The sequence below is a fragment of the Mytilus galloprovincialis genome, chromosome 1 (genome assembly GCF_965363235.1).
Source record: "Mytilus galloprovincialis chromosome 1, xbMytGall1.hap1.1, whole genome shotgun sequence".
Taxonomy (NCBI): Eukaryota; Metazoa; Mollusca; class Bivalvia; order Mytilida; family Mytilidae; genus Mytilus; species Mytilus galloprovincialis.
The window spans coordinates 50564855-50575965 of NC_134838.1; the positions used below are offsets into that span (position 1 = coordinate 50564855).

The 11111-nt window shown below is 33.0% G+C and overlaps 1 protein-coding gene across 1 annotated transcript; it reads right to left on the reverse strand.

The window, feature by feature from the left end:
• Window positions 1-990: 990 nt before the first annotated feature.
• LOC143061261 (uncharacterized) lies at window positions 991-10696 on the reverse strand. The gene is made up of 3 exons (XM_076233706.1): window positions 10277-10696; window positions 8861-8983; window positions 991-1181 (listed from the first exon to the last, which is right to left on the reverse strand). The coding sequence occupies exons 1-3, from the start codon at window positions 10674-10676 to the stop codon at window positions 991-993; spliced, it is 714 nt and encodes a 237-aa protein (XP_076089821.1). The 5' UTR covers window positions 10677-10696.
• Window positions 10697-11111: the final 415 nt, after the last annotated feature.

An 11111-nucleotide genomic window follows, 5' to 3' on the forward strand; every position in this document is an offset into this window, starting at 1 on the left:
TAGATTAATCTTATGCAAAAACATGAAATTTTACTAAAAGTTGTAATTTAAGACAACATAGACAATAATACTGTTTTGACTTGTTATATCAGCAATATAGGCAGGAAGCTTAGAAACGAAAAATTCGAGGCTCTGTCGATCTGTTTCCCCGTTTCGGGTCTAATCCTTATATCGTTGATATGTCAAGTCAATACACTATCATTGTCTAGAAATAATATAAAAAAATGATTCTAAATTGTTTATTGTCTTATTGCTATTGGTTTGTTTTAATATTGGGAAAAATCCCTCTTTAAAAGGCCTCAAATCTGGAGGAGTAATATTATAACGCAATACAATGTGATCTGTTGAAACCGTTGGGCCAATCCGATGGTGAACGAATTCATTTTAGTATGGACTAAAATATCAACAAAACTTAACTAAAGACACAAGTCTTTCCATAATTTGTAAAATAAATAAGTTTGAGTCGTTCCACGCTTCGTTGATTACATTGGAAACAAAGACAGGTTGGAGAGGTCTTTATGAATAAATAAATATAGTTCTGGCAACTACAATTTAAATATTCATGAGGAAGAGTGATATCGGATCAGTGACTGTATATGACATAGAAATATACATGTACAGTCAACGCATTATGACTGCTAAAATAGAACGAGTGCAGTATAAAACACACTATGAAGACATCTGAAAATTTCGGTGACAAAAGGTATAAGTTAGGTTTCGACATTCTGATATTTTTTGTCATATCAGATATGTCTCTCTGTAATCATGATAATCGTTTTCAAGATATAAAACACTTACTGCACTTAATCCTAATATTATATTTTAGCTTTGAGCATGTTTGTTGACTGATAAAAGAAAAAAAAACAATCATCATTACAATTTCCTTAAAAAGTATTCACCCTTATAAGTTTAGTTGAAATTGGTTCAGTAGTTTGACAGGTTTGAGAAAACAAGAACTAGTTCACCATGTTCATGATGGACGGTCGTCAATTACTTTCCGAGTACTTGCCTTGAGATTTTTCCTGGACTTACTTCCGTCCAGTATATGAAGAATTTTGTTTTGTGATAATCTATATCAATTGCATTAGAAGTGCTAGCTATTTCTATTTGCATACTGCTATTAACATCAAGTAGCCATATGCTGCTTGTGCTTGAATATAGGAGTTTTGTAGTTTCTTCAGCTACAATAAAAAAAAAAGAAAATTGTATTAGTGAGTTCAGATCAACTTCTGCTCATGAATAAGTTTTGTTTAATTAATTGATGTTGCTTCATGCCACTCAAAAATTAATCTGTGCATTTATTATTGCAATTTGTGAAGACAGGACAAACATGCTAAAATTGATATCATTACGATTTAAAAAACAAATATATATACAGATATATGAATCAGAAGTCAGAATGCGATTTTATTAAATTAAATTATCACCCAGTCGCATTATTCTCAATGTTAAAACCTCGCAATAATTTACAATATCGAAGACTTGATCACTTCGATAGAACAGTAGTCTAAATGCCACTGCTCAGTTAGTAAGGAAAATAATAAGTTATCCACGTATCCGAAGGTATGGATATTTTAACACCCTAAAGTATCTACGTACAACTTGAGGCGACTGTCTAATTAATGTGACTCAGATATGAACGTATATAACGAATTTATCTCGGTCTTAATCCAAATCTTGTGAGTGTTTAGAGACATTCGACCACAACGCGTGAAATGAAATGAAATGCTCTTAGACTTTTTACTTGTTTGGCTTTATAAATATTTTGATAAGAGCGTCCCTGATGAGTCTTGTGTAGACGAAACGCGCGTCTGGCGTACTAAATCATAATCCTGGTACCTTTGATAACTATTAACACCACTGGGTCGATGCGACTGCTGGTGGACGTTTCGTCCCCGAGGGTATCACCAACCCATTAGTCAACACTTCGGTGTTGACATGAATATCAATAATGTGGTCATTTTTATAAATTTCCTGTTTACAAAACTTTGAATTTTCGAAAAACTAAGGATTTTTTTTATCCCAGGCATAGATTACCTTAGCCGTATTTGGCACAATATTTTTGGAATTTTTGATCCTCAATGCTCTGCAACTTTTTACTTGTTTGGCTTTATTAATATTTTGATAAGAGCGTCACTGATGAGTCTTGTGTAGACGAAACGCGCGTCTGGCGTACTAAATTATAATCTTGGTACCTTTGATAACTATTAACACCACTGGGTCGATGCCACTGCTGGTGGACGTTTCATCCCCGAGGGTATCACCAACCCAGTAGTCAACACTTCGGTGTTGACATGAATATCAATAATGTGGTCATTTTTATAAATTTCCTGTTTACAAAACTTTGAATTTTCGAAAAACTAAGGATTTTTTTTTATCCCAGGCATAGATTACCTTAGCCGTATTTGGCACAATTTTTTGGAATTTTAGATCCTCAATGCTTTTCAACTTTTTACTTGTTTGGCTTTATAAATATTTTGATAAGAGCGTCACTGATGAGTCTTGTGTAGACGAAACGCGCGTCTGGCGTACTAAATTATAATCCTGGTACCTTTGATAACTATTAACACCACTGGGTCGATGCCACTGCTGGTGGACGTTTCGTCCCCGAGGGTATCACCAACCCAGTAGTCAACACTTCGGTGTTGACATGAATATCAATAATGTGGTCATTTTTATAAATTTCCTGTTTACAAAACTTTGAATTTTCGAAAAACTAAGGATTTTTTTTATCCCAGGCATAGATTACCTTAGCCGTATTTGGCACAATTTTTTGGAATTTTTGATCCTCAATGCTCTTCAACTTTTTACTTGTTTGGCTTTATAAATATTTTTATAAGAGCGTCACTGATGAGTCTTGTGTACTAAATTATAATCCTGGTACCTTTGATAACTATTTATTTTCATTTTTTTTTTATTTTTCATTGAAATTTGAGAATTTGACCCCTTTTTAACGGAGTGAATGGTTCTAATCAATATTGTTGAACCCTACAGGTAGTCAAATATAAGACGTTGTTTAATATATCGTTAATTGATGGAATAATTAATACAGAAATCATAGATAATCATAGATAATCAACATAATGCGATATTTTACAAGGAGCAATCATTGAAGTAAGGAAAATATCGCATGAACTTCCCCGCTGTAATGGGTAGCAACGTCCGGGTATATGGGTTAGCAACAAACCCTAGGCTATGAGTTTAGTAACGACGTGTGTTAACCAATCAAAATCCTAGATATATACTAAGCCGGGGATAAATTTGGTTGCACAGTTTGGTTGTGACCTAATACGATATATACTTGGTCAATAAAAGGGTCAATGAATTTCAAATTGTGTTCGAGCCTCGCTCTCATCACATATGGATTTTCTGTTCCAATATATATCGTAGTATGTCACTACCACACTATGTTCATTTTTTATAATAATTAATAGAAAAATCTTTACATAAATGGGTCTCGTTAAACTGACTTGTATACTTAACCCACGCGAATACGATATTATGGTGTTACTTTCTTTTGTTGTGGAATTTAAAATAAATATGAAGTGAACGGTATCCTTCTATGAATATCAAGGGGGTTCTGTGGCATAGTCGTCTTCACAAGAAAGTAGTTCATCCTCCGTTTGTGAGTTTGAAGCCTCACGTTTTCCAATCGATGGTCGGTAGTATGATCCTGGTACTCCGGCTTTTTCCAACAGTAAAAACTGGTCGCCTCAACTCAAACTAGCTTTAAGGGTTGAAAATGGCGTTAAACACAATGATGAATGATAATGAATAAATCAATTATTATACAAAGTAATTTACTTTCCCGGTATGTCTGGTTAAACATATTCAATAATCTATAACAAACGCTATTTTTTGTTTTCTATTTTTTGGTTTCTATTAAATCTTTATTCAGTGTTCGGAGAGAGAAAATTAAGGTCCAACATCGGCTATCCTCTAGTCTGATATGCATTGGGACTTTGAATCAAATCTGTATGTTCGGTGTTTTAATATAAAATTCAACTGTTAAAATGACATCTAATTTTTACATGGTATTCAAATTGATTTTTTTTTATAAATATGAAATTTTAACACATGTGAGACTGGCCACCACATTGACTCATTTATACATAATGTATTATAATTGTAATTATCGAGGGGTATAGCAAACTTTAAGATCCAGTTGCAAATAATATATTTATAACTTTCGTTTTATTGCTTTTATTGACCCTCTTTATATCATTTTCCCTTTTTACCTCAGGAGATTTCATCGTAGAATAGGAAGCTTTGCATTCAGCAATGCTAATAATAGTCCAGACGTCTGTTTTTTATATTTTTCTCTAATTTTTTAGCTATTTTCTCATCTCCTGACCGGTAGGAGAAAATGTTTCTTCTAACTATAGAAAAATCGGTTCTTGGCAAATGATTGGTTGAAATATAATTGTGACGTTAAATTTTCTTGTTTTCTTCGAAATTTTCTTATTGTGACGTCATGAAACCAGGCGATCATGCCTGATGACGTCACATCAAAAGTACACAACTTTCCTCAATTCTTTGAAAAGGAAGGATAAAAATCATTAGAGAAACAGATTCCACCACTGTAACTCGTGTATTATGATATTTCTCCACCCTCAATAGTTAATCATTTAAATATTTAAAAAGCTCGGCCAGCCTCGCGTTTTAAATATTAAAATTTAACTGTCTCGAGTGGATAAATATCGTTATACACTTGTTGCAGTTGTAGAATCTATGTTTTTAAAACACACGATATATATGTAATGATGAAGTGGTTTTCAACGTCAAATAATACATCATTATCAGGACTATAATGTCAATGAGAAATGAATTAAAACCCTGCTTTGTGTTAGACTGTAGCGCTGACCCTGATTTTTAACGTACCAGTTGACAATGTAACAATTCACAAGAAGACATGTCACTTATTTTCGACTCCGGTCCTACTCGTCTTTGCTGGTTTTCCTAAATACCGCCTGTTGTTAAGAGGAGAACTCACTGTCTGCGGTCGAACCCACGACATCCAGCGTTGTAATTGAAGGAACGTTTGCAGCAGTAATCTTTTATTGCTATATACATTGTTTTACCTTCTTATATATCCGTCATTATTACTGTTATAAATAGAGATATTACAAAACCTCCCCTAATTAATTCTATATAATTAATATCTTTTGATGAGTTTAATATGTAGTTTTATTGACTTTTGAAAAACTGATATTTTCTGAGGGCAATTTCCGAAGTTACAATCGGGTCAATTTAACCTCACATTTACCGATACAAATTACAGTAGTTGTTTATTCCATGTTCCAAAAAGGAAAACAAAATAATCAATAAAAGTTATTTACGTTAACCGATTGTACGTAAAACATTTAACCATCATTATACATATAAAATTACGCGACGTTTTCTGCGGTGTATATACTTTTTTTCAGCAGGTGATTGTGCTTAATTATTTATTTAATATCCAATTGGTAAAGAAACCCCTACTAAAATTCTGTCAATATTTTATAATCGTTTTAATCGACGCTATACATCATGTGCAATACTGCTGTGAATGACATAGGGGATTTATCATCATAATGACAACTGTTAATGTGCCTGTCTCAAGTTTGCAACCTAGTCAGACTGATTTATTTCTCGACACTCTTGTATATGTTGATCTATACATGTCGGTTTTTTATCTGTGTCATTTTTTGTTTTGCATAACCATATAAAAAGAATAGCCATGTAAGAGTTTACTCGGTAGAATTGAATTAATACAACTTAACTTCAACAGGGCTGCATAAAGCCAACCTTATTATGCCCTATTACAAACTTCAATTTATTCAATCATAAATCCATGCATGTATAGAGAATAATGAAGATCTTTAAAACATAACAGCTGTTATCCTAATCCTATTTGTCGGAGTGTACTCTGTACATAGGTTAATTTGATTATTTGATAATGCCCAATAGACTATTTTCATATAACCGACTTTTGATTCTGAAGTTGTTTTTTTTCCGACAGGTTACCAATTCAACGACACCTGATAACTAGTCACTTGGAGCAACGTTAAGAAGTGAAATCCAGCTTTTAATCTGTACAATTCTTGGTGAAAATATACTGCTTCATATTTCCTTTACACGACAAACTCATAGGAAAATAGTACAATTTCACCTCAAATTACACCGATTAAATGTTTGATTTTACTTATTATGACTGTTCTTAATTGACCGAGTACTAGGATGTCGTAGATAACCTGTCGAAAAATAATATAAACCGGATTCAAAAGTCGGTAACATGAAAATAGTCTATTACATTTAAATATAATGTTTACAAGTTTAACTGCACCTTTTCATATTGTTTTCAGATGTCAATCTTAATTACAATGTCCAAGCAAACATTAATACAAACAAAGCAAGCAAGCAAACCAAACCCTTAACCTGGTAGATCTAATATTAATATGAGGTTGACTTCATACAGGAACTTCTTATGAAGAAAGATAAGAAGTTAGCAACATCTTTTTACTCTATTTCCCGCCATATAGATGATGTTCTCTCACTACATAATTCAAAATTTGGTGACTTTGTTGAACGCATCTATCCCATTGAACTAGGTATAAAGGATACAACAGATACAGTTAAGTCGGCCTCATACATTGACTTGCATCTAGAAATTGACAATAAGGGTCGGTTGAAAACAAAACTTTACGACAAAAGAGATGATTTCAGCTTTCCAATTGTAAACTTTCCATTTCTAAGTAGCAGCATTCCAGCAGCACCTGCATACGGGGTATATATCTCCCAATTGATACGATATTCCCGTGCTTGTATTTCTCATCATGATTTTCCTGATAGAGGGTTGCTGCTCACAAGAAAGCTATTAAACCAAGAGTTTCAAATGGTGAAGTTGTAATCATCCCTTCGTAAATTTTACGGACGCCATCACGAGTTGGTTGACCGTTATGGAAATAATCGTTTCACAGATGATATCGGATATGTTCCTTACGTCGTAACTACAATCCCCTTCCCTTTCATGAATGTGACCTACCGAATTAGACTATTTTCCGGATTTGTTATAACATGAGCAACACGACGGGTGCCACATGTGGAGCGGGATCTGCTTACCATTCGGAGCACCCGAGATCACCCCTAGTTTTTGGTGGGGTTCGTGTTGCTTATTCCTTAGTTTTCTATGTTGTGTCATGTGTACTATAATTATATTGTTTGTCTGTTTGTCTTTTCATTATTAGCTATGGCGTTGTCAGTTTATTTTCGAGTTTTGAGTTTGACTGTGCCGCTGGTATCTTTCGTTCCTCTTTTAGGATAACAGCTGTAATATAACTTCCAGTTTCGTTATAATCATAAACTGAATCTGGTAAAACAATCGCCTACTTAACCTGTTTGAAGACACGTTTTTAATTCAATGAGAATAAAATGACGTTCGTTTTCATTACATGAAAAAAGGAAAATCACAAATATACTGAGCTCCGAGGAAAATTCAAAACGTAAAGTCCCTAATCAAAAGGCAAAATCAAATGATAAAACACATCAAACAAATAGACAACAACTGTCATATTCATGACTTGGTTCAGGCATTAACAAATGTAGGAAATGGTGGATTGAACCTGGTTTTATAGCGCTAAACCTCTCACTTGTATGACAGTCACATCAAAATGTATTATATTTACAACGATGCGTCAACAAAACAGACATATTAGGTAAAATTGTCAAAATATGGGTACAGCAGTCATCACTGTGTCACAATCTCAAAACAAACAAATATTTAACAAGGAACCACAAAAAGCATATACCAAATTTAACTACCACATTTCATGCTTCGTGTGTTTGACGATCAGAAAATGTAAACGTTACACAGGAAGAAATATACAATAATTTTGTCGTTTAAAGTATTTAAAAAAAATATATAATTTCACATTGGGAACGGTGGTATACAGTGTTAAAAAATCAAAAGTTTGTTAGAACTATTTTCAGAAAAAGATCGATAGTTAAATTATCCAGAAGTTCTTACTAATTTATTAGAATCCACATATCGTTTATACCACTACGCGAGTAAAATATTTTTTTCAAAATTATAATAGATCAATAAAATAAGGGCGGGATTTATAAAAGGACATAGCTACGTACGCGTCATAGGTGCCAAAGAAAAACAAAAAGTCACATGTACAAAACACACCAGCAAATATGAAAGATAATACAAACACATTGACGGGACAAACATCATTACTTACAGTACTGCTAATTTGCAAAATATTTGTCTGTTTATTTAACTTGATTTTTTTAATAGACATACTCAAAGGGCTTGTAGGTTGTTTAATAATAACTGCTTATGATAACTAAATATTTGTACATTTTTTTGTATTCAAACGGATTAATCTCAAACAAGGCACCACAAAGGCATCGGTCCAGTTGAAGATGTACGGACAAGCAAGGAAATATAAATGCATACAGTATGATGTACCGGTAGATATTTTGATTATTGCTGTTATCCGTTTAATGTACATTGTATTACCAGAAGAAGAAAAAAAAAAAAACGTCATCAAAAGTAATTATATGTTTCTACTTTCGAAAGGCAATATTTCATGTTTCTCAACACTGTGATGGAGTCGGCACTGTAGAGCATAATATGATGCCTTTTAATCTCCCTTATGTCCAAAAATGTCCACAAATAAAATCTGTTATCATATAATAAAAATCATTATTATGATCAATAATGATAACACAAAAGAGAACTGAATATATTTTTTGTAAGCCTTTATTGGATTTGAAAGTTATTGAATTTATTGAAAGACCTCTACATGGGCATCCATGGTTATTATTTAAAATTCGAAAAAAAGAAGGTATAAAAATAAGAAAATGAATATACCTTCACATCTTTCTCCATAAAAACCAGTATGGCATTTGCTAATTGGTTTGTCTGTTGAAACGGAATGATTTCCAGTACCGGCATTAGGAAGACTTCGTTCGAATTCATGATCACATTGAGACACTATAAAATACAGTTGCATACTATATTCAAAGTACACCAAATGCAATTTGTTCTCACACATTAGAAAAAAGTCATAATAATGCATCAGCGGTTTTTCTCATTGGCGCGGACACTATGTACAAAACAAATGTACCAAACACTGTAAATAAACCAAAAAAAAAACATGTGATCAATTATTTTTAAACAAAATACGAGAATATATATTATGACAGCATTCCAATTCCCTTTACGGTTGACCGAATTATGCAAATATGTCACGCCTGGTCTTTTTCGATATTTCAGTAACTCCAAAGTTGAATTGGTGTGCCCATTCTGGTATGCGGGATGTAAACATACGCAGTGTCATTCATTCATAATTGGGACGTTAGAATCGGATGTCGTTTAAAGAGAGAGCGCCTATCGTTCTGCACGAAGAATAATACTTGTTATGACTCTCGGGGGGATCTTTAGGTACGTGTATTCTTGTTTTGTAAGAAATTGGTTTTGCATAAATCATACATACAATTATTTTCAAGTGGTAATCAAAATTGTGGCCATTAGAATTATCTCTGACAACTTGATTTGAAGAACTTATCATTGGGATTTATTTTGCTACAGCAGCAAAAAAAAAAATAAAAAAAAAATAAAAATAAGTCTTTGTTTTGCTAAGACAAGATAATAACTTAAAGTTAAATAAGATCAAAATACTGTGAAAGAGAGAAAACAATTAGTTTTATATATATATATATTACAAATCTTTTAATTATAATTTATCAAACATTTTACGTACGACCACTTTTATTATTATGATTATCATTTTGATAAACTAGATTTCAATTGTCTGTAAAAACCAATTCGAAGCGTTATAACGTTAACAAAAAGGTTGGTAGTTGTAGGAATGGCTGAAACGTATTTCGTAAATCGTATTAATCGTATTAATTTGTATGTCTGTGATATTATCGGAGTTATTGATCGTTAATTTCTCATAAAGAATACACCTCGCTACGCTCAACACAATGTTTTGTGTAGTACGCACACTTCACCTATCATTGCCACGACACACTGAGTCAAAGTGTTGGTGGTTGATATGGGCAGCTAAGGTGTCAGGTATTTTCGGTGATTTATGTTGTCTTTTTTATGTATCATTCATACAAAGCAGTTTTACTTAAGTTTTTGTTTTTGTCCACAGTTAAAGTGCGATTAGGTTAAGGTAATTTGTAGAAGGTAGTGGATGGTTTGGGATTTGAATGCATTTAAGTACGACCTTTATGTTCCTCTCGTGCCATCTTTTGCATAAAATAATATTTTTCTTACCCTTCGTTGATAGAAGCATCCACGCTAGCACACCAATAACTGATATTAAACCAATACATACAAAGCCAGATACTACACATGCGGTTCTCCATTTTCTGCTGACTACTTTCCAATCCACCAGTTGTTTTATAGGTAGCTGTAAGTTGGTGTCTTTTGTGTTTTCATTTTTGTTGTTCCCAAACCTTTTCTTGTTTTGTGAATTTCTAGATGTACCCTTACCACGTTCATTCCAACCTGTATATTTGTTCTGATTCTTTTTTTCGTCCGATGGATTATAAACATATTCAGCAATTTCCTCATATTGTTGTTGATCACCATCTTCATCCCCGACGGCAGTTTCTGCACTGTCAAACTTTTCATTTTCATAAGTTCGCAAGCCCTTTTTATAATTAAAAGCCATGTAACTGGAATATTGAGATTTACAAAACTGGATATAAAAAAATTGTTGATTTTTAATACGGAAGAAACCTTTTTCTCTTTTAGATAGTAATTAACATTTCCTTGTACTATACTTTTGTTAGAAATAACAAGGACATAGCCTACGATACAAAGTATAACTCGTCGAAACTGAGGCGCCGTATATGAAAATAACGATATCTTAATAATCGATTTTTCAAGTTTTGATACTGCTGTTTCCTACTTGAGCTAACGGAAACTTGTTGGAAAACGGATACTACGCTGATTGAAGATAGCTATAAAATAAGATAAAAAGGAAATAGTTGAACTTTCACCCATTGATTTAACTATGATACAGTTTGCTTCAAAACTGTAGAGTTATTTTTAATACGCCATTTGTAAATAAGGAAGTTCCATATGGATACAACTTGCTGCATTG